At 41.6% G+C, this 24,655-nt stretch overlaps 1 protein-coding gene across 5 annotated transcripts in view; it reads left to right on the top strand.

Moving 5' to 3' along the window:
* The window catches only part of LOC117062373 (calmodulin-lysine N-methyltransferase), a 128,086-nt gene that overhangs the window by 91,422 nt on the left and 12,009 nt on the right, over positions 1 to 24,655 (top strand). For all 5 annotated transcript variants that reach the window (XM_033175835.1, XM_033175833.1, XM_033175831.1 and 2 more), the window contains 2 exons: positions 7,654 to 7,728; positions 18,152 to 18,215. In XM_033175835.1, the coding sequence (XP_033031726.1) occupies positions 7,654 to 7,728; positions 18,152 to 18,215 (139 nt within the window). The remainder of the gene's footprint in view (positions 1 to 7,653; positions 7,729 to 18,151; positions 18,216 to 24,655) is intronic.

Genomic DNA, 24,655 nt, shown 5'->3' with positions numbered 1-24,655 from the left:
CTGGGCAACAGAGTGAGACTCTGTCTCAAACAAAACAAAATAAAACCTTACAGTAGTATACTGCCATTTCTCTCCTGTAAGTCTTTATGCTACTATTGTCCTACTTTTTATCTATACATATATTATCACCCCACAATACTTGTTTGTTTAACCAATTATATTTAGAGGTTTAAATAATAAGAAACAGTCATATATATATTTACCTATCTAATTACTATTTCTGATTCCTTCATGTACATTTCCATCTGATATCATTTTTCTTCTGCCTTAAGGATTTCTTTTAACATTTCTTGCAGTGTAGGTCTGCTGGTGATTAATTCCTTCAGCTTTTCGTATGTCCGAAAACATCTGTTTCACCTTGTTTTGAAATACATTTTCACTGGCTATACAATTCTAGGTTGACAGTTGTTTTTTATTCCTTGCAGTACTTTAAAGATGCTGCTCCACTGTCTTCTAACTTGCATATTCCTCACAAAAAAAAAAATATGCTGTCATCCTTATCTTTATTTGTATATAAAACATCTTTTTCCTCTGGGTGCTTTTCAGATTTTCTCTTTATCACTACTTTTGGGCAATTTGATTATTATTATGTGCCTGCTAGTTTTCTTCATGTTTCTTGTGTTTGTGCTTGTTGCAATTTCTTGATCTCTGAGTTAACAGTTTTCCTTAAATTAGGACATTTTTCAGCCATTATTTCTTCAAATATTTTTTCTGTTATCTCCTCTCTCCTATTTTTTGAGAAGTCCAGTTTCACATGTGTTGACCACTTAAATTTGTCCCACAGCTCACTCTTTATTCCTTTTTTTTCTACATATATTTCATGTTGGATAGTTTCTATCTCTATGTTTTCAAGTTCACTAGTCTTCTCTGCAGTGTCTTATCTGCTGTTAATCTTATCCAATGTATTGTTCTTCTCAGGCATTGTAGTTTTCATCTCTAGAAGTTTGATTTGGGGCTTTAAAAGCTATCTCCCATGTCTCTACTTGATTCTTAGAATATATTAAAGACCATTATGGTAACTATTGTAATGCCTGTGTCTGCTAATTCTGACATCTCTGTCAGTTTTCGATTGAGTTCCACTGTTTGATTTGTCTTCTCATTATGGTTTTTATTATTTCAACTTTGAATATGTCTGGCCATCTTGGATTGTATACCAGATATTTTGAATTTTACTTTGTTGGGATCTGAATGTTTTTATATTTCTGTAAATGTTTTTGAGATTTTGTGTTTGTTTGTGTTTGAGACAGAGTCTCACTCAGTCATGCAGGCTGGAGTAGAGTGGCACAATCACACCTTACTGCAGCTTCAACTTCCTGGGCTCAAGTGGTCCTCCCTTCTCAGCCCCCCAGGTAGCTGGGACCACAAGCATGCCCATGCTCATCTAATTTTTGTACATTCTGTAGAGATGGGATCTTGCCATGTTTCCCATGCTGTTTTTGAACTCCTGACCTCAAGCAGTCCTCCCACCTTGACCGCCCAAAGTGTGTTCTTGAGTTTTGTTCTGGGATACAGTTAAGTTATTTTGAAATAGTTTGATATGTTTGGGTCTTGCTTTTAAGATTTGTTAGGCAGGCAGGGCGCGGTGGCTCAAGCCTGTAATCCCAGCACTTTGGGAGGCTGAGACAGGCGGATCACGAGGTCAGGAGATCGAGACCATCCTGGCTAACACGGTGAAACCCCGTCTCTACTAAAAAATACAAAAAACTAGCCGGGCGAGGTGGCGGGCACCTGTAGTCCCAGCTACTCGGGAGGCTGAGGCAGGAGAATGGCGTAAACCCGGGAGGCGGAGCTTGCAGTGAGCTGAGATCCGGCCACTGCACTCCAGCCTGGGCGACAGAGTGAGACTCTGTCTCAAAAAAAAAAAAAAAAAAAAAGATTTGTTAGGCAGAACCAGAGCAGCGTTTAGTCTAGGGCTAATTATTCCCTGCTACTGAGACAAGACCCTTCTGAGGACTCTATACAATGCTTGTAAATTCTGCGGTTTTCTAATCTGGCTGGTTGAACAGGCACTATTCCTGGCCCTGTGTGAGCACTGACCCACTCCCCTTCAATTTTTTGACATGATCTTTCCCCAACTTCAAATAGTTTCCTCACACACATGCATGAATCAGTCATCCACAGAATATTCTAGGGGGACCATCCACAGATCTCCAGAGTGCTCTCTCTCTCTGTCTCTCTCTCCAGTGCTCTCCTATTCAGTATTTTATGCTATGGCCTGGAAACTCTCAAGGCAGTAAGCTGGGGTAAAGGTAGGGTTCATTTCATTTCTTTCTCTCTTCTTAAGGATTACTGTCCTGTGTTACTGATGGTCAGTGTCTTGAAAACTATTGTTTTATATGTTTTGTCTAGGTTTTCTGTTGTTGTTTCAGACAAAAAGCTAAATGGAGCCTTGTTTTGCCAAATTTGCTGGAAGCAGAAATCTTTGGAAACATTTTAAGTGGCCTTCATGTCTAGCTAATCCACACATTCTATTCAGAGAGCAATTTAACAATAGAAACCTCTATTTCTTGAGGGCCTTCTGCGTGCCAGGCACTGTGCTAGGTACATTCACACACAATTCATCCATATGGCATATTTACTGAGCAGCTATTAGGTGCTAGGGACTATTCTAGGCACTGGAAATACATCACTGTACAAAACAGATTTTAAAAATCTATATCGCTGTGGCGCTTATATTCTAGTGGGGAAAGAGAGAAGAAACAAAATCAATAATCTAGTTATATAGCACATTAAAGGGTAATAGCTACTATAGAAAAATAAAGAGCAAGATAAGGGGGTTTTAGAAGTGCTGGACTGAAAATAAATGATTGCAGTTTTAAAGAGGATGGTCGGGGAGGCCTCCCTGAGAAGGTAAGACATATACAGAAAGACCTGAAGGAGGTGACAGAGTGAGCTGTAGCTATAGAGTATCTGGAGGAAGAGCATTTTGGCTGCTCAAGCAGCCAGTATTAAGACCCTAGAACAGAACCATGCCAGTGTATTCAGGAAAGCATAAGGAGGCCAGTGTTACTAGAGCAAAGAGACCAAGGAGGAGAGTAATAGGAGATGAGGACAGAGTGGTAACCAGGCCCAATTGTATAAGGGTTTTCAGGTCATTGTAAAGACTTTGGCTTTTGCTCTGAGTGAAGAGAGAAAAGGCTCATGATCTGATACATGTTTTAAAAGAATCACTCTGGCTGGTCTCTTGAGCAGGGATTTTTGGGTGACGGATGGAAGCAGGGAGACCAATTAGGGGCCTATCCAATAATTGAGATGAGAGATGATCGTAGTTTAGACTGGGGAGGGCAGTAGAGATAGAGAGAAGTGGTTAGATTTTGATATATTTCAAAGGTAGAATGAACTGCACTTGTGGCGTATTCAATGTGGACTATGAAAGGAAGAGTCAAGGATATATTCAAGGTTTTTGGCCTGAGCAACTGGAAAGATGGAATTACCATTCACGAGATTTAAAAAAGACTGAATGAAGTGAGTTTTGGGGAAAATGATTGGGAATTCAAATTTGGACGTGTTAAGTTTGAGATGTCTAGTACATGTCTAAGTGGAAATATTAAAATAGGAAGTTGGATATATGAATCTAGAGTTCATGGGAGAGGTTCAGGCTGATAGATCAAGTAAGATAAAGACTAAGAACTGACCTAAATTTAGCAATGTGGGGATCTTTGGTGAGTTTGACAGCAGCATTTTTGGTGGAACGGTGGGGACAAAAACCTGGCTAGAGTGAATTTTAAGAGAATGAGAGGAGAGGAATTGGCAACAGAGTGTCAAACAATTTTCTCAGAGAGTTTTGTTGCAAAGGAGGAATATAGAAATGGTGCAGTAACTGCCAGGAGAGGATATTTTACAAGGGGGGAAATAACTCCATGTTTGGATACTGATGGAAATAATCGAGAGAAAGAAGAGAGCTGATATAGGAAAGAGAAAGGAAATTGCTAGAGCATGTCCTAGAATAGATCAAAGGGGCTGGGTCTAGGTGGCATAAGAGAAGGTACTGTCTATAGATAGGAGTATAGATAGTTCATCTATGGTAATAGGCAGGAAGGCAGCATATGTAGGTGCAGATGCTATTAGGAACATAAGTGTGGTGGTAGGAGTTTATGGAAGTTCCTAACTGATTGCTGCCTTTTTTTTTTTTTTTTTTTTGAGAAAGGGTCTCATTTTTGTCACCCAGGCTGGAGTGCAGTAGCTAGATCATGGCTCACTGCAGCCTTGACTTCCTGGCTCAGATGATCCTCCCACCTTAGCCTCCGGAGTAGCTGAGACCACAGGTGTGCGCCACCACACCCAGCTAATTTTTTGTATTTTTAGCAGAGGGGGGTATTGCCATGTTGCCCAGGCTAGTCTCAAGCTTCTGGGCTTAAGCAGTCCACCTGCTTCCGCCTCCCAAAGTGCTAGGATTACAGGCATGAGCCACCGTGCCCAGCCTGATTGCTGCAATTTTGACAGTAAAGTAAGAAGCAGGGTCATCATCTGAAAGTGAGGAGGAGGGGAATAGTGTCAGAATTTTGAAGAGAGAGTAGAAAGTGCAAAATAATGACCTAGGATAGTGGGAGGCTAAATGGGCAAAGGAAATGTAAGTGTAACTGCCAGATGTCATTAAGAGTCCACTTGAGGCTCATGGTCATGAATTCAAAGCAAAGCCAGTGAGGATGCTTGTGTACTGTCTCTAGCCACATTCAGGTGCACAGATGCAGTCACGGGCCAGGCAGAGAGCTGGATTTAACAAATATGAGGAAGTAAGAGAGGGATGAGGAAGTTGAGGGTGTATGCAAGGGAGTAGTTACAGTGATAGGCCATGGAATTTAAGCTGAACAAGAAAGAAAGATAAACATAGGGAAGTAGGACAGTGACACGATGATAGGATCAGTAGGACAGTGACAGGATGATAGGATCAGTGTGGGCCAGTGGGACTAAAGAGTACCTTCTGGAAGGGATGAGCTGTGAAAGATAGGAGGGGTTGGTCGGAGAGTGGCTAGAGTTGCGGTAACTGGTAAAGATAGGTTTGGAGGAGTGCTACTCAATGAGTAGGCCATGAACTGGTGCCAGTCTATGAACTCTATGTTACTGATCTGCAAGGAGATAAGTTCAGAAATTGAAAATAAATGTTTAGAAACACTGCTGCAACATCCAAGCATATGATCAGTGGACTTGTATTGGGAATGCCTTTGTGTTTTTAATCTCATTTGTCTATTCCTTTGTGACTATATTTTACAAAAGCATTGGTCTGCAACAGATTAGATACAAACAAAGTCTGGTCCTTCCCCATAGTGGAAGCACATGCTCTCACGAGCATGCATGGGAGTGTATCTCCAAAGGTGGAGGACAAGGTCATGGAGGAGAGGAGTGAACGGTGAACTCCCCATCATCTCTAGTCTTCCAAGATAGCAGGCTGCCTGACTGCACAGCTCCAGGAAGCACCATTCTCATTGTATGTTACATGAACAATACAACTCCAGGTACTGTATGAATGGTGCTCTTAGAATGTTCAAGGAGACAGCTAGTGTTATCCCCATTTTACAGATCAGAAAACAAGCTCAGAAAGGTTAAATAATTGCCCAAACTCATACAGCTACTAAGGGGAGGAGCCAAGATTTGAACCTAGGTCTGTCTGTTGTGCTAAAGCTGAACTCTGTCCACAGTACCACTCTCTCTCTGTCACATGCTTATAGCACAGCCATAAGCCTCATGAGAACTGGGGAAAAATGCCTTTTGGGAATGTGTTATGGTCCATGTGACCAAGCCGGGCATTTCAATTTATTTTAGAGTCACGACTTGTTACAGCTGCTGTGGGAATCCATACCCAGTGGCTGCTTAGATCCCTATCTCTCCAGTTTGTCTTTGTTGAACCAAGGGGCTGAAGCACCTTAGGAATACAACATCCACCATCACCGCAGGATTTCTTGCAGTCTGCTCTTGTGCTTTAGTAATTGCATATGTATTAAAAGCAAATTCTAAAGAGACATTTGTGGAATGGTAAGATTATGAATAATTTTAATACTTTAATCTTTTTTTTCAAAATTCATGTGATGGATGGATACATTACTTTTCTGATCTGAGAACGTCTAGTATAGATGTATACTTTAAACCATCTTGCTCATGGTTCGGGTCTTAGACTCTAAGACTCAGGGCTCTGATGAGGGCTGAGCGGGCCCCATCTCTCACTGAGCCTGAGTCCCAGGTACACTGGGAGCCTCAGCATTTCCAGAGAAGTTGGTGTTGGTTGCTTCCAGCTCTCCCCAGGTGCATGGAGTTTCTGAGAAATTCGTAAACAAAGTAAGCATTGATCTCTTAGGGATTTCCTAATTTCCTTCATCTCTTGCCTATCCAGTAGGCCTCAGCAAGTACAGCAACACTAAAGTTAATTTGTAAAGCTTATCTGGGTGTTACTGGACCTGTGAACACTGAGGTAACCCACAGCTTCTGGAAAGCCGTCCCATGCTCCAAGTCTGTATACTCACCCAATGCATAGGACACAGCATAAGAATTGGGGGTTTATGTGTCTATAGGGCCCATCAGGCTGCCCCTGTGAAGGCATGGTCTATGGCACAGTACAGGACCTGACGCACAGTGAGGAGTGGCTCAGTAAGAACGAGCTGGGCAAGTCAATGAACAACTGCTGCGCAGCCTGTGTAGGTATTTTTGTGGTGATGTCTTTAATCTTTTCTACCTTGAGAAATTAACTGGCATTAATGTATAGTAATGTATTGTATATGAAAAGATCTTTTGAGCTGACTAGTATAAGACTTATTATTATATTCAGACACATGACTTTTCACCTAGGGAAGATGTAGAAGAAATGAATCCACCAAAACAAGCAAATGTAACTGGGCAGGGTAGGACATGTTCACTCCAGTTAGGTCTAAAGAATCAAAATAGAAAATAGGAACAGAATTTTACTTTGAAAAATAGTACTGTAAATCACAGTTTTGGTGCTGTGGTAAGATGAATCATTAAAAAACTTGAATATGGTAAAATGCTAATCATCACAGTTATTAATTGAGAGTAACTAAAAACCTCTGGTTGGCCTCATAAGCATTAAATACTAAAGTTTTCAAATGCATGTTACTAATTACTGTTATTAATGTGAAGTTTTAAACCTGATCCCCTTTGGGAGACTAAGTGTCAGTGTGGGTGAATTTTTCACTATGCCTAAAAACCAACAACTACCAAATGAAGTTTGACTCTTCTTCTCTTCCATCTTACCAAATTGCTCATTTCATCAATACGAAAAGCAACTGACATGCCAGGCAGTATAGATATAAACTGTCTTACATCATTTATTTGTATAAATTTGTATTCCAGTCAAATGTGGAATACTTTGGTTTCAGTATGTACCTCATTGATGTTAAGGGTCTAGAATCATTATAATGACTATGGTAAAGATAACATATTTTTCTCTAGTTTGTCTACAAAAACCTATAAAAACTAGCAAAAAGGTTAACTATTGTATTTAAGTAGAGAATTCTTCTTCTAGATTTGAATACTAAATAAAACACAGAAGACGGTTACATCCTATTTTTTATCATACCTTTTGAAATAATTTGTATATACCTTTTAAATAATTTCAAGTGCCACAAAAAATAATGTTAATAGCTCAAAATCAAAAGTTAAAAAAAAAACCCTATGTATAATTTTTAAAATCTTTTTCTCCTCAAGCGTTTTACGATGGGATAATGAGACAGATGTCTCTCAACTGGAAGGACATTTTGACATTGTTATGTGTGCTGACTGGTAAGTACATAAAAATCATAAAACTCCTGTTAGAAAAAAATAGCTTTGCTGGAGTAATTGGGCTGTGCTGCTTTGCTGACGGCTAAGCAAAGTCAACAAATGAAGCACAAAGCCACCTTAACCTCAACAAATTAATATTCATCTCCATGTGACAGTTATAAGGTAGTCTTCTATCACACAGTAACTTCTACCACATTATTTCCCAAAGATTGATTTTGAGAAGCATTTCCATTTTCTGGAATTGCCTCTGTTTCATGCTTGACGTATCAGTAAATGGACGACTTAGGCAAATTGCAAATAATTATGGCTCGGAGAGGAATAGTCTGGAGAAAAAGGAGTTTATCAACACAAACAGCTCAATTAGCTTACTTCTTAGGAGAGATCTGACTATTGATATAAGGGAATATATATGTGTGTGTACACACACATACTCTCTAGCAAATAAACATATCTGTGGAATATCTTTGGGGAAATAGCTCTTCTTAAAATATATGTTTGCTATCTAATGTTTTCAGTGTATTCAATTATAATATTTAATTATACATAAAACAAAAATTATAAAATTTCATTTTATTCTTATGCAAATAATAACACGACAATCTCTGTCAGATGCCTGCATTTTGAAAATAATTTACATTAGGTATTTTGCCCTCTATTTTAGCCCAGTCTACTTACTTGTTAATGAAAGTCTGATCATAAGTTAAAGGATAAACATGCATCAGACCTTAATAATTATTTCAACTAATCTTATGTATTTCTTCATGCAATTTGAATAATAATTATTTCAGCTTATGGGAAACATTGACAATTCACAAGTATTTTCCCTGTTAAGAGTAAGATCTTGTTTGTAGTTTTATCATGATGTTTATCAGGACACTTTAGATTTTAAAACACATTAAGTTCAGATTCTGAAGAACTTCTGTTATATTGATAGGGCCAATCATGAGATCCAGAACTCAGAGAAGACTTTCCCTAGAGGAGAGTTGAATGAAATTTTCAGGAAGTGGGTTTCGTTATTATTATTATTATTTTAAGATTTTCAATGGATAACTTTTCTACAAAAGTCATTGGAATTAGGTTTGCTTTTTTTTTTCTTCGGAAAAAAAATACTTCTCCATGAAAAATAAATATTTTGTTCTATTGTTAGCTGAGAGTTTCTAGTTTTTCAGAGCCCTTTTAGTCTTTTTGCACCCAGTTTCAGAAAATCTTGTTCCAAAAATGGGAGAAACCTCGATTTCTGACTAATCATTGATAATGTGCCTCAATGCTGCAGCCATCATCTTATCAAAAATAAGGAGCTAAAACCTCACGGTATGATTCGAGCAAGTAATTTAGTAAATGCCTTTCCTCACCAAATATGAGAAAGAATCCTCCAGGTTTCATTGCACAGATGAAGATAATGCTGGCAGGATTAGATCAGATTAAGCATGAAAGTCAGATCAGAGAGCAGCGGCAAGTGGGAAGGGGGAGCATCTTCCTGAAGCTTTAGAAGAGGGTCACACGCGGATAGGCTCTGATTATATGGGGAAGGCAGGTCTGGCCAAGAGATTTAGAGTTAAATTTGTCCCTTACACAAATATCAAAACAGCCTGGCTTTGTCATACCTTGTGTTATGGACACTCTCACCATGTCATCACCATGTCATCCTATTTGTACCAGAGGGAAAAGCAGAGGAAGTAAGATTTAAGCTCTTTTCTGATTAATGTTCTCAGGTTAAAAATAGCCATACAACATGTTTGAAAAACAGTCTTTTTTCCCTAGCCGACAACAGGGTCATGTACACTGATATACATAATGCATATTCAGTTTAAGACTTACATTATACACACATAACATAATACAATATTATATGTATACACACACACACATAGATACATATCTAGTAGCTGTGTGAGAATTTATGGCTTCAAATGAACTAAATACACCAAGCTTCATTTATAAATGGCTTTTCCATGCATGAATTGTTTTTTTTTTTCTTTCCTCTGGGTGTTGTAAATGCCAGAATGTCAGCCTGTTTATAATTTCCCATTTGTAAATGTGAAACATTAAGCTACTCTCACTGCGATGCTGATAGTATTTCCAAAAGAAATGCTTTGGTAATGATCTCTCTTCATTTTCGTGGGGATGGGTAAGTTGCTTAGAAACTTAGAAAGTACAGTAATATTTCTAATATGCACGTTGTGCATGTAGCAGTGAAGCACAGGATTCCATGAGTTCTTTATGTCCTGTTGGTGTGGTGTTTCTCTGTAAGAGTTATTGCATGGATGCTGCTCGTAGGGGCAGGCAGGCAGGCAGGCAGGCAGGCAAACTGTGCTACCTTTTTTAAAGAATGTCACAGGAGAAAAAAGAAAGCTCTCTGTAGACACCACCTCCAAGACGAAACCTGAAATCCTCAGTGTCAGAAAGAGGTGCCACACATAAATAGATCACATTAAGTCTCACACCATCCTTTGGTCATTATCAGCAATGAGATCTGGATTAGGCCACAGGAATATGAAGCAAGAGTCGGAGTTCAAATATTAGGTACATGGATTAAAATCTTATTGAAGCATTTCCAGCAAGGGTGGCATTGTCTGATTCCCTGAATAGCTAACCAGTGGTACTGCTTGATCCCATTTACATGAAAACAAGCTCTATTCACAAACCTATTCCAAACCCACATTGTGGTTCAAGTAAAATGCACATGATTACAACAAACGGTGATATGTTTATGTTCTTAAATCATTCATATATTCAGATATTTACATTCAAACATTCAAAAACCTGTAGGCAGTGGGGGAAATAACTTATTTCCCAGAAGAGACAGTCTGTTAGTTCACAACTAAATTTAGTAGCTCAACTAGATTATAAAATAAAGAGGCAAACTGTGAAAGCTAGTCATTATTTCACCATTCAGCATTTTTGACAATGAAAAATAGTTTCATGGTTCAACAGTTCCTAAATAACTTGTAAAATGTCAACTTTGAAATAAACAGAAGGAAAAATTGAGGTGCAGCCATACCCGCAAAAGGATGCTGTTGACAAATATCAAAATATTAGAATATTTAACCACAGGTATAGAAAAAAACCTGCCTATTAAGTTCCTCAGTTGACTTGTTTAATGTTGAGTTTAATATAAGGATTCCTTTCTGCTGGAATGCAGTCCAGCCTGGTCCTTGCTGAGTTAGAATAGTGAGTGATTGTTAATTTTAAGCCTGCCTTTCCAGACTCCTGTTCAATCACAATATAATCTAAGAGTCTGGAAGTAAGATGTTTTTTATCCAATGAACGCTTTCATTCAGTGTTTGACGGCCCTCCAGTTTATTGTAGCTCTGCAAAAATAGAAATAACTCTGTGCATTTGAATTCTCAAAAGGCTTAGAGAGCATATCTGAGATGCCACCCATACCCTGACCGGCCCATTGAACTGGGCATGCAGGGCGATCAGCACATCTGTGTGCCTGCAGCCCGAGACTTTGGAAAGAAATGGCGGAAAGTACACTGGCCTTTAGCAACCCACCCCGCTTGCTCTCTCAGCAGTTTTGCGCTTGCTATATACTCTAAATTGTTTCTCTTTTTTCAGTCCTTTTTGCTTTACTCTAAATGATGAAAAATGTTTGATTTTTAAGCTGATTTTGTGAAATTTTTTTCCCTCAAAATGGAAACACTGTAGGCTCTTGAATTTGTTTTCTTTCAGATGCTGTGATCATGGATAGCTCCAAATCACAACCCATAGACGTTTACATCTGAAAATATATTTAGCCCAAATATAGTCAGCCCTTTCACCTGACACCCGAAAAGACTCAGTCCCAGAGAAAATACATGCATCGCCCACGATTGCTCAACTAAAGGGGTAGAGCCAAGTAAAATTAGAATATGGCATCATTCTGAGCTCTCATAAAAATCAGTTGGTAAATACTGAAAGGTCATTCCTTTGCTGAAGTTAAATCTAAAACAGTGACTTTAACTCAGCACATTTCATCTTGAAAATTACATAGGGGTCTTCCTTTCTGTGGCTATTGACAGAGAAAAATGTCTCCGTGTTCTCTGCACTAATTAACTTCCCTATGAGAGGAATTACAGATGCTCTGCAGTCTGCATAAAACTCTAATTCTAAGGGAGGTGACAAAAATGGTCTGGCACCTTTCCTTTGTTGGAAAATCTGTGATTCAGATCAATGGAAGAAAGCAAGTGTTGATCCACAAGTGAATTATATAGAGGTGTGTCTGTGTGTGCATGTGTGTGTCTGTGTCTGTGTGTGTCTGTGTGTGTGTGTGTCTGTGTGTGTGTGTGTGCATGTGTGTGTGTCTGTGTGTGTGTGTGTCTGTGTGTGTGTGTCTGTGTGTGTGTGTGCATGTGTGTGTGTCTGTGTGTGTGTCTGTGTGTGTGTGTGTCTGTGTGTGTGTGTGTCTGTGTGTGTGTGCATGTGTGTGTGTGTCTGTGTGTGTGGGTGTGTGTGTGCCCTTCAATGGTCAAACTAGACTGCCAATGTATTTTGATCAGTAACTAAAGGGAGAGTTAAAATGGTATCTCCGTCCCCATCACTGACCCACTCAGCCTTTTTTAATAGATCCACTTAAGCTACTGCTGTTCTCTCAGCCCATTAGGACTTATTTGAGGGGTGAATTTTCAGGAGATTATATATCATTCGCACTAAAACACATTGAAATTGTTCAGATGACATACTCTACAAAGTGTTATAAATTCTGCATCAGAGCTAAGTAGCAAGTGAGCTTACTTGGAATAAAGATCTATTAGGGAACTACAAAGAATTAATTTGAGAAATTTGATTTGGAGAGTTGGAGTAGACAGCATTACCTTTCAAATAACTGTGTTTGGAATGTGTGCCGTGTGTTAAGCTGTGATGTTAACATCTTTGTCACCCTGACCAACTTTAAGGAGAAATAGCACTTTATAAGGGTATGTTTGAAGCTAAATTCTTAAGGTGCTGTTTATTTTATTTTTTTTCTAACAATCTTACCAGTTTTAGGATGCACAGATATAAACCGAGTGTGGTCCTTTGCTTAAATGCCGCATGTCCCAATCAGCCAGGTTTCCCGTAGGCCTGGGTATTTTCCTACAGAGATATTTTCCTACAGCCATAATCCTACAGAGATATTTCCTACAGAATCGGGGAGGTGGAGCTTGCAGTGAGCTGAGATTGCACCACTGCACTCCAGCCTGGGCGGCAAAGCGAGACTACGTCTCAAAAAAAAAAAAGCAACCTCAAGATATTATTACCTCACTAAGGAATAAAATAGAGAGTCCTGAAGAATGAACATTTTAAAGACTTACTTATAGTTTGATTCATTTCTCATTAATTCTTAATGGTTATTAATCACTGTTTAATATGACTTAATGGCAAATTTGTGTAGCACTTAATTTACATACATTCTGTGCTCCAAGATTTAAGAATGTGGTTTTAGGAAAGGTAAAGTCTTTCCATGGGTGATACTCAGGTCATCCTGAGTGATGGATGGAATGGGATGAGGTTCCATTCTGGACATGGTTTCTAGCCCATCTGAGGATTATTTTTCCATTGCTCAAAGCGACCTTCCATAGAAGAACCTTCCATGGAACCTGTGGTAACCAAAGAAACTCAAGCAATGACTTTTTGGAAACTTCTTATAAGCTGCTCTCCTCAGAGGAGAAAATCATCAAATTGGAAGAGAACCTAGTCTGGTGAAACATCCTACCTGAAAGTGGATTCATCCTTGACAATATCAGTTCAAAGGAGTATGTGCCACCCACTTTAGGGACATTGAAACTAACACCCTACATAAGCTCCTCGATTCCAAGGACTGTGATGATCTGCCAGTCAGTCCACAAGTAACCATGTATTGAGCACCTTCTGTGTGTATGCTGTGCTGGAACTATTAATAGTAAAGCAAAATGAAGACAGAATGGAAGCTCCTTGAGGATGGGAACTTTGTCTTATTCGTAGCTAATCCCCAGTGCCTAAATTTGCCCTTAGTATATAGTAGATGCTCAACAAATATTTATCAACTAACATATCTTATTAATTTCATGTCCACATAGTCATATAGGTGGGTGCTTACTGACAAGGAAACAGGCTTCACATGAAGTGACCTGCCCAAAGTCACATGGCAGTAATATCAAAGCCAGAGCTCTTTAAAACCCTGAACCAAGCTCCTCCCTTGTCTGAAGTATAGCTCCACACAGCAGCCCCCTCTGATTGAGGACAGCAGGCCTCCCACTGACAGCTGATACTCACCCTTAGTTAAAAAGAATGATGCAGGGCCCTAGAGTAGATGGTACTTACTGCTGCTGTGTGAAGAGACAGGAGGCCAAATCAGGGGACTGCCCTGCAGCATTAGAAATGGGAGTAGGGGGCCTTGCTTAGGCCCCTCATGGAGATGGCTGATGCACAAGGTTGCTGAGTGTTCTAGCTTAAGGTAAGGGACCCACTGTTAGAGAAGAAATTCAAGTTGTGAATGGAACAGTTGTCCGTATTACTTTCCAAACAAATGCATTTGAAATGGTGTTCTGAGTTCAGAGGTTTCAAACGTAGTTTTGCTTTCCCTGCCTTTTTTTTTTTTTTTTTTTTTTTTGGTCTCTCTTGAGACAAAGTCTCACTCTGTCGCCCAGGCTAGAGTGCAATGGTGCGATCTCGGCTCACAGAAGCCTCCTCCTCTGCCTCCCAGGTTCAAGTGACTCTCCTGCCTCAGCCACCCAAGTAGCTGGGATTACAGGCACATGCCACCATGCCCAGCTAATTTTTGTATTTTTAGTAGAGACGGGATTTCACTATGTTGGTCAGGCTGGTCTTGACCTCCTGACCTCAGATGATCCGCCCACCTCAGTCTCTCAAAGTGCTGGGATTACAGGTGTGAGCCACCATGGCCGGCCTGCTGTCCCTGCTTTTTAAAAAGACATAATTGTCCATTTTTATTAAGTAGAAAACAGTCCTTTTATTTATTTATTGTATTGCAAAAGACACAGCCTAGAACTGATGGCTCTAAAGCTGGAGATGTATATCTCATACACTTCTCAAGCCATACACTGTCACCATAGTGACTACCTCTACAGCACGGCTATTCTTCCCCAGGAATCAACCTTGTCATCTACTATGTCCTCAGCTCTTTTCCAAATGTTGTGATAGAGGCAAAGAAATGCAGAGATGAGGCCGGGTGCAGTGGCTCACGCCTGTACTCCCAACAATTTGGGAGACCAAGGTCGGCGAATCACCTGAGGTCAGGAGTTTGAGACCAACCTGGCCGACATGGTGAAATCCTGTCTCTACTAAAAAACAAAAATTAGCTGGGGGTGGTGGCACATGTCTGTAATCCCAGCTACGTGGGAGGCTAAGGCAGGAGAATCACTTGAACCCAGGAGGTAGAGGTTGCAGTGAGTTGAGATCACGGCACTGCACACTCCAGCCTGGGCAACAGAGTGAGACTCGGTCTCCAAAAAAAAGAAAAAACAAGAAAGAAACACAGATGCTGTCTGCATTCAAGAAGCACAGCAGCTGGATGAGAGGACAACAATGAAATGCAGGAACCTGGGAGAACTTCCAAATGCTCTCCTTATACTGAGCTTGGAAAAAGTAGAGATCACTATGGATGCAAATAAACAGGGATGGCTTTCTTGACCAATCCTGCCTAACTCTAGTCATCTGATGACCTCCCCCTTTTGCCTAAACTGGTCAGTGCTCTCTTCTGTGCATTATTTCATGCTCAAGAGTAATTACAATTAGATGTGAGAGGTGGTACTGAGCAGTGGCTCAGAGCATAGACTCTGAAGTCAATATGGTATAGAGGTGAATCCCAGCCCTGCCGATTAGTAGCTGTGTGACTCCAAACCTGTCTATGCCGCTGTTTCCTTAGCTGTAAAATGTGGACAATAATAATAATGCTAACAGTAAAAACTACCTCATAGGATTGATGTGAGGATTAAATGAACTATGAAAAGCTCTTAGAAGATATCTGTTACCTAGTACTCAGCTCAGTGAGTATTAACTGTTTTGTTATTAAAACGTGTGTGTTTCTGCCATTTGTATTTAACGCATGTCCTTGTGCCTGGCTCAACTCCCTTTTATACTGTAACCTCCACAAGGACAGGCATAGTGCCCCCTTCTTCCTTACCTCTTTACGGCTTGTATTAGTCCATTTTGCACTGCTACAAAGGTACACCTGAGGCTAGGTAATTTATAAAGAAATGAGATTTAATTGGCTCATGGTTCTGCAGTCTGTACAGGAAGCATATTGCTGGCATCTGCTTCTGCTTCAGGAAGTTTCCTTATGGCAGAAGGCACAGGGGAAGCAAGCAGTCACATGGTGAGAGAGAAGGAGCACTAGAGAGAAACAGGAGAGGCTCTTTCAACCAACCAGATCTCACGTGAGCTCATTACCACGGGGAGTTCACTAAGACATGGATGAAGGATCCACCCCCATGACCCAATACCTCCCACTAGGCCCCACCTCCAACATTGGGGATCACATTTCAACTCGAGATTTGGAGGGGACAAACATCCAAACAGTATCACTGCTTTTCGGTGTTGTATATACAATTCGGGCCCCATGGTTTCGGCATCCTGGATATTCCAGTACTGTTCAGATTTCAAAGATTCAGCTGTACTTTCTAATCTTGGTTATTATGACCTCAGTTCATAGTTACTATGTTGGTGTAAAAGTAATTACGGTTTTTGCCATTAAAGGTATGGCAAAAACCGCAATTACTTTTGCACCCACATAATATCAGATCATATATCCCAATATGGGGTTCAGAAAAAAAGTCCCTATCAATAGCTATCATTGGCAGCCTCTAGCAGCTTTGCTTTCTCTTGACAGAGTGCTCTAGCAATACCCAGGAGCCCTTCTGCAGAGGCTGGACAACTCCCCTGGTGTTTGGCAGCCAGCTCTGTTCTGCGTGCCTTCGGCACTAAATGCTTTCACCTGTGCCCACCCCAACCCCACCCACAGAATCCTTTCCTTGATTTTAATAAACATCCAGCTGTCTTCATCCATTGTCTGCTGCTATAACAGAATACCACAGATGGGGTAATTGATAAAGAACAGAAATGTACTTCTCACAGTTCTGAAGGCTGGTAAATCCAAGATCAAGGCACTGGCAGGTTTGGTGTCTGGTGAGCATCTGGTCTCTTCTGCCAAGATGGCACCTAGAATGCTGCATCCTCTGGAGAAGAGGAACAAGTGTCCTCACATGGCAGAAGGCAGGAGGGGGAAAAGGAGCCAAACTCCCCACCTCTCAATACTGTTGCATTAGGGATTAAGTTTCCAGCACATGAATCTGGGGGAAACATTCAGACCATAGCATCAGGTATGGCCAAGTTAAGTAACTTGGCCATACCAAGTTACTTAACCAAGCAACCCAAACTCAAAGGTCTGGGACATGCAATTTCAGATAAGGAAACTGTGTCCCAAGCTTCCAAGATAACTGGTGAAGACAAAGTCAGACTGACCCAAGCAAAGGGGTGACAGGCAGATCTGCGTGAACAGAAATTCTCTAAAGATCAGAGATGGAAAATGAAAAATCAAAGTGAACTATAAAAACATTAACCTGGGTTGGGTACAGTGGCACGTGCCTGTAATCCCCGCACTTTGGGAGGTTGAGGCAGGAAGATTGCTTGAGCCCAGTAGTTCAAGACCAGCCCTGGCAACAGAGTGAGACCCTGTCTCTACAAAAAAAAAAAAAAAAGACCTAGCCGGGCACGGTGGTGCACACCTGTAGTCCCAGCTACTTGGGAGGCTGGGATGGGAGGATTGCTTGAGCCCTGGTGTTCAAGGCTGCAGTAACTGGATGACAGTGCAAAATCCTGTCTCAAAGAAAAAGAAAAAAGAAAGAAAGAAAAGAAAAAAAACAAAAAATCAATGTGGAGGCCCAGAGAGGAAAATCCAGACTTGCCATGGTCTCTGTGATATACTGTCTGAGTTTATTCTTTGTTTTTGTAGCTGTTCACTCCTAAGTCAGAGGTTGAGTCTAACCTCAGTGCTGTTTCTAGTCACTAAACTCTGTTACCTCCTGAGATATATTTCATGGTTTGGGTGTCATAGGGCTGGTGGTTTGTTGTCTGAGGGCAGCCACACAGCACCCTTGGTGGGCAGAGGGCCCAGGTCTAAGGGAGACTAGGCTCTAATGACAGTAAGTGGCCAGAGTGCTTCATCTCAACCAGATGGCTATCCCAAACAGCAGTTTGGAAATTGTACCTGTAACATTAACACATGGCCCAATCATGTGTGAATCCTGGCCCATTGCTGTTGACAACTTGGCTTTAGTTGGATAACACTGACCACAATATCTTCTCCCCTCCCACCCCCTCCAGTGAGACCCTTGAATGGTAGGAAACAATTTCTCTTTTTTAGCGTTGGGTAAACATGTGTAATTAGCCTTGTACTTATCTCCATTAGTATCATTAGACTTGAAAACCCAGTTTAATCTGGATTCTGCTCTCTTCTCAATGTCAGCCTGTTTCTGGACCAGTACAGAGCCAGCCTTGTTGATGCAATAAAGAGATTACTCCAGCCCAGGGTAAGTATGTTTCTATTTTCTCCTGAACACTGGCTACAGAATAATTAGTCTGTGCACAAAGATGGAGAGAGTAATGGAATGGCAGGATTAATGTCATGTAATACTTTAATACTTATTATGTCCAACTTCAATTGGGTCTTCTGATCTATTAGATTCTTTCCTAATCATAACTAGGAAACTTCGTACCCTTGGCCTTCTGATAAGAAACACAGTGGGTAGTAAAATAAATGCAACTGCTTCAAAGATAGCGTGAGATTATTTTTATCAAAGAATTTCTTGAGTCTTTTCCTTTGATAACAATATCTTCATATTAAAGTTGAAGTATGATATTGAAAGTTTTCTGTTGACTTCTGTCATTTTTAATTCCTTCAATGGAAACCTTTCTCATTGGTTATTTATTTATTGCAAAAGAATACTTTTTTCTTTTTATTTCTGTTTATATTAAAGAAAAGGACTTCAGATGAGTCTGTATATTAATAGTTCTTTGCTTTAAAAGGAAGCCATTATTTACATATTATAAACATTAGGTCACAATGAAACCAAGCATGGCATAAAAGATTGTGCACATTTTTACATTTATATATCCATTTATGCCTGTGAGTAAATTACAGAGTTTGTATCCACTCTTATTTTGTTGGACTGTTAAACTAAGCTGGGAGGTCCTGCAGCCTAAACGGAGAGTTAATATACATCTATATAAAGTAAGAAAACGAGTTTAAAGCTCATGCATTAAAAAAAAAAAACAAAACCTTATAACTATGTAAGACTCTTGCTGTGCTATAGGAATTTAAAATAAGTTAACAGTATTAATATAGTCGAAGATAGGAATGCATATTTATCTGAGAACACTGAAGTGTGTGTGTGTTTCTAAAGTATTTTTTTTTTAAAGGTCCGCTCTAGTCTTCTGACTCAGTGAGACTTACAGACCAATACCTATCAACCTTTCTTTTATATTTTTATCGTAACCTTCAGTGGTTCCCAGAGCAATCTGATAATCATCCTTTGCCGTACACTGTTGCTTTTTATTTTGCTATCTCTATGTACCTCAGAAACTTAAAATAGGTCTCTTGGAGGAGTAGCCATAGCTTCCTAAGTGGTAGTCAGTCCAATTCAATTGGCTTCCTCAGTTCCCCCTGTGAAATGGGCAGCAGATCTTGAGGCAAGGAAGGGGCGTGTTCCAAGCTATTGATGGCCACTGCATGGCCACCCAAGTTGAGGACCAAAGAAGGAATTTTGGGTGTCTGCATCCCCCCACCCCTGTTGGCCTTGGGTGATTCTTGTGGGCATTTGCAAGACCAGGATTTTCAGGGACGGCTCAAGGTTCTTGAATATGAAGGCCTCTATGAAAATGTATCATACATAAATATAATGCTTTCAAGGACTCCGGATCTCACACTGCACAAACAGTACTTCGCTCATCACCAATACCCCTTCAAAGCCCATTTGTGGCAAATACTCCATTTTGCAGCAGATTTGCATGATTTACCTAGGATCCACTGTAAATCATTCGCATGATTTACAATAGAAAAGTGCCTAAGCTATGAATAGATCTAAACGCAGATTGGACTGGAATCCAGCAGCTCTTCTGTACCCTCTAATAAACCCTGAACACACTCCCTCTGTCTGAAGTGTGGCCACAGGCGGCAGCCCCCTCTGAGCAAGGACAGCAGCCCTCCTACTGACAGCTGATACCCTTAGCCTCGAGAAGGTTGGGGCAGGGCCCTAGGGGAGGTGGCACTTATTCCTGCTATGTGAGGAATAATGAGGCCAAGTCAGAGGGGCTCACACTAACCTGTAGCATTAGAATGGCAGTGGGGGGTCTCTTAGGCCCCTCTTGGAATGGCTGATACCCAAGACTGCCAGGTATTCTAGCCTAAAATGTAAGGAGCCCACCATCAGAGGGGAAATCCCAGTTGTGGATGGCACATGGACTTACCAAAATTACCACCCAGGAACCTCATCCCCATCAAGAGGTCTGGGGAGGTGAGCACTTGTCCTTCCTGAGCCTCCACCCAGGTGGACCACAGAAGGATCATGTGGGCTTGCCAGTGAAGAGCCCAGTCCCACATCCTGTGCTGATGGGCTAGGAGGATAGGAGCATGGGAGTAACCAGAGGACAACTGGACTTTTCTTTTTAGCTTTCAGGGCTGGCTGTTTGGCTTCTGGAGGACCTCCCGCTGCTGAGTATATAGTCCAAGACTAAGAAAATGGTCAAGGTTTTATTCCATTACAATTAGAGCTGGTTTTAGTGTTCTCTTGAGCCCAGACAACTCTACCATGGTTTTGTGGCCCAGAGGCTGAAGGTGTCACAAGAAGCCCACAGAGAAACAACATGGGGGGCTACATAGTGGACCCTGAATTCTTGATGATTCAATGCAAGATACAGCAAGTTCTCTGTGCACTTCCAGCAAATGCAAACACTGCACTTCCAGCAAATGCTTCAAGTTCATAGCGTGGCCCCGGTTTCTGAAGGTCTAGTGTAGCGGGTGGAAAGAGTCAGAAAAATCTGCATACAAACCCCAAGTCTACATTAACTACCTTGCCTCTCTGAGCCTGAGTTTCCTCACCTGTCAAGAGGCAAGACTAATGCCCACTTTGTGGGCTGGTGTGAAATATTTACATATGTAAATCCTTGGTCTGTGCCTGGCTTACAGGAGGTGCTCCTTAAGGGGAGCTGCTTCTCTTTTATTGCTGTAGAACTTATCAAGGTTAATCCACATGAGATGTTTATCCAGGGGGACGCTGGCTTGGCTGATGGGACACGTGAGTTCCAGGCCCAGTGTGGCCCTAACAGGCCCTGGAATCACCTCTTGCTCCTTTCTCCCCAAAGAGGGAAAATGAGGGAGTTCACCCGTGCTCTCATAGAGTTCTATCAGCTCTGAAATCCTACATTCTCCTCGCAGAGAGAAGGTATACATGGGCTGTGGAGGCAGAAAGCTTAGGCCCAAATCTGGAGGCAGAAAGCTTAGGCCCAAATCTGGTCTCTGCCATTGACTGAATTAATGTCTGGAAGTCTCAGTTTCCCATCTGTAAAATGGGGAGTGAAAAAGCCGATGCATTGTAATGCACATGATTGGCTCCGAGTATCTATCCAAGGTTAGCTCTGGTTACTTTGGTAAATACAGACTATGGGGGCCTTTTATTGTTTGTTTAGATGGAGTCTCGCTCTGTTGCCCAGGTTGGAGTGCAGTGGTGCAGTCTCGGCTCATTGCAACCTCCGCCTCGCGGGTTCAAGCGATTCTCCTGCCTCAGCCTTCTGAGTGGCTGGGATTACAAACATGTGCCACCACGCCTAGCTAATTTTTATATTTTTGGTAGAAACGGTTTCACCATGTTGATCAGGCTGGTCTCAAACTCCTGACCTCATGATCTGCCCCGCCTTGGCCTCCCAAAGTGCTGGGATTACAGGCATAAGCCACCACGCCCGGCCTTATGGAGGCCTTTTTCCAAGCATTTTCCTGGAGAAATGCTGGTGGGAGGGGAAGACATGATTCTCTTGACTTGGACTTTGAGACTTTCTGCACATAATTGGCACACAGCGTCTCCCCTGCACATATATCCTGAACACCTGTAGCAGGCCCTGTACTGGTTCTGGGAGGATTGTCTACCTGGACGAAGATGACACTTTACTACAGAGAGTCCCCACCAAGTGGGGGAGAGTACTCTACATTGGCAAGACAGAAGTAACGGCAAAATGAAGGTTCAAGTGTCAAGCTGTGGGAACAAATGAATTCTGCCATTTAGGGGAGTATGGTTGATTTCTACCTTGAGCAAATCAGTTGTCTGGGGTCAGAGGGTCCAGAAGCAAAGAAAGCAGATGGAGAGGGAGAGTTTCCCTGCCTTTCATTTTCTATACTGGAGCTCTGAATGAAAAGAGGTCCCCAGAGAGAGCTTAGCCACCTGGGTGGGCTCCTCGCTTGGCCCAGGGGTGATGTCACATCCCAGGCTGAGCTTAGATCCTCAACCAAACAGCCACCTGTGCCTGAAAAGTCTTTACAGGAGGCCCCAAATTTTAGCAGGGAATGTTTGTTACCACCTGAAATGCAGGCTTTCCTCAAGCTGCTGGTCTACATAAACTGTAAAGATAGTTAACTCCTGTCATAACACTACAAGGGACTCTCCAGCAAACTTAATAGATGAAAACAATAGAATAGGTGTGAAAAAGGAATGAAATCAGCACATTTTATCCATTCCAAGAAGCAATCCCCAACACCCCCCCAACCCACTTTTCCCTCTGGTGAGTGGCTTCTTGTTACTGATGATTGATAGGGTGACTCACTGTCATTGTATTCCTTAAAAGTCCATGACAACAGCAGTGTCCAGTATCAGAGGACCCAAATGTAATTTAAAATACAGGCACAGCAGCCTGCAAGTTGAACTTTCATCCAGAAATGACAACCAACAAATGGTATCTACTAATATTCCTCTGAAATGGCTTTGGGTACAGGGAGGGGAGCCAAGCCAACCAGACAGGGTGAGTTTACTCAGAACCAGAGGACAGAATATTGACAGTAATCCAGCTTGTTACCACTGCTAACCAACTGTCAAGAATTCAGAAATATCACTGTAGAATTCACTTAACCTTCTTCAGAAATTGGCCCTAACCGACCACCAGATTCCCAGAGTCCTGCCTATATCCAAGGTGTGCTATAAATGTAAATCATAAACTCTCATATTAGAAAAGCAATTTTTTGTGGGGGGACAGGGTCTTACTCGGTCACCCAGGCTGGAGTGCAGTGGCACCATCACCACTTACTGCAGCCACGAACTCCCAGACTCAGGTGATCCTCCTGCCTCAGCCTCTCAAATAGCTAGGACTACAGGCATGCACCACCATGTCTGGCTAATTTTTGTACTGTTTTAGAGATGGACTTTTGTTATGTTGCCCAGGCTGGTCTTGAACTCCTGGGCTCAAGCAATCCTCCTTGGCCTCCCAAAGTGCTGGGATGACAGGCATAAGCCACTATGCCCAGCCAAGTTCTTTTTGCTGAGAGACTTTCTCATCTTTTTTTTAAAAAAAACTAACATCTCTGCCCATCTCTGTACAAACCTCTTTGTTTGCTTATTTCAAGGAAGTTGCCTTGTATATATGGGATCAGTACTGTGAACTGAAATGGTGCTGAGACACTTGGGTTCTTATCTGCTTACTGAGTCAGAGACCCAGCAACTCCTCATCAGTTCTTGGTGAGAAGTTAGCTCCTACAGTTGTAGAATTGCCCTTGACACAAGGATTGTAGTTTATAGAGAGTCCTCAGATGGTTTTAAGACCCTCAGTGCAGGGGCCCAGCCCTGATAAGTCCTTTTCTAATATCTACCCAGATGCTGTTCAGCATATACAGTACTGTGTGCTTAGCAGAGAATACCAAGACATGAGGTAGAATCTCTGCCCCCAAAGACATTGCAGTCTGGTTGTGGAGATGTAACAAAAACACAGGTAGAACTATAGCAGACAATGTATAATACAGCCCGGTGCTATTTTTATTTGTTTTGTGAATCTTTCAAATTTACGCCTTCAATAGAATGAGAGATACTCATTCTATTGAAGCACTGAACTCCCAGGAATTATTATACAATATGGTGGGTGCCAGGAAAGAGGCACCAGGAGAAAGCACCAAGAGTGACTGCCTGAGGAAGGTTTCCCTAGAGGCAGTGGTGTCTGACTTTGGTCTTAAATAGTAATAAGGGCACTTTGAGTCTGTGGAGTAAGAAAAATCATGATGTATTTTGGGATCAACAAGAAGTTTGCTCTGGCTGGAGTGTAAGAGTGTCTGTGGTTTTGCGGTTAGGGTTGGGGAAGGGCAGGAAGATGAAGTTAAAGAGTTATGAATGGCCATCGAGACCATCCTAGTTAACATGGTGAAACACCATCTCTACTAAAAAATACAGAAAATTAGTCAGATGTGGTGGCAGACGCCTGTAGTCCCAGCTACTCGGGAGGCTGAGACAGGAGAACGGCGTGAACCCAGAAGGCAGAGCTTGCAGTGAGCGGAGATCTCACCACTGCACTCCAGCCTGGGTGACAGAACGAGACTCCATCTCAAAAAAAAAAAAAAAGAGTTATGAATGGCCAAGAATACTGTGATGAAGAGACCAGGCTCTACTGTATGGCAATGGAGAGCCATTGAAAGTTTTTGAGCAGTGATGTGGTCAGGTGTACCTTCTAGAAAGATCACTCTGCCCGTAGCATAAAGGGTAGATTGGAGTAAAGGAGAGCTTGAAAGCAATGAAGCTCCTCAGAGGTCCAGTGTGGATCAATATCCACTTGGAATCATCCATTTAGGAGTTAGTGAAGACCTGAAAATGGAGAAGAGGACATTGAATGGATATTCCTTGAGAGTTCCATTCAGCAAACATTTATTGAGTGCCTCTCAGATGCCAGTCACTGTGCCAGGCATAGACTGAGATATGACCTAACCCTGCCCTGGAGGGGCTCACAGTCT

The sequence above is a fragment of the Trachypithecus francoisi genome, unplaced genomic scaffold (genome assembly GCF_009764315.1).
Source record: "Trachypithecus francoisi isolate TF-2019V2 unplaced genomic scaffold, Tfra_2.0 Lachesis_group17, whole genome shotgun sequence".
In the NCBI taxonomy this organism is placed as follows: domain Eukaryota; kingdom Metazoa; phylum Chordata; class Mammalia; order Primates; family Cercopithecidae; genus Trachypithecus; species Trachypithecus francoisi.
Note: the sequence above shows the minus strand (reverse complement) of the source record. Positions and strands in the feature narration are given on the sequence as shown.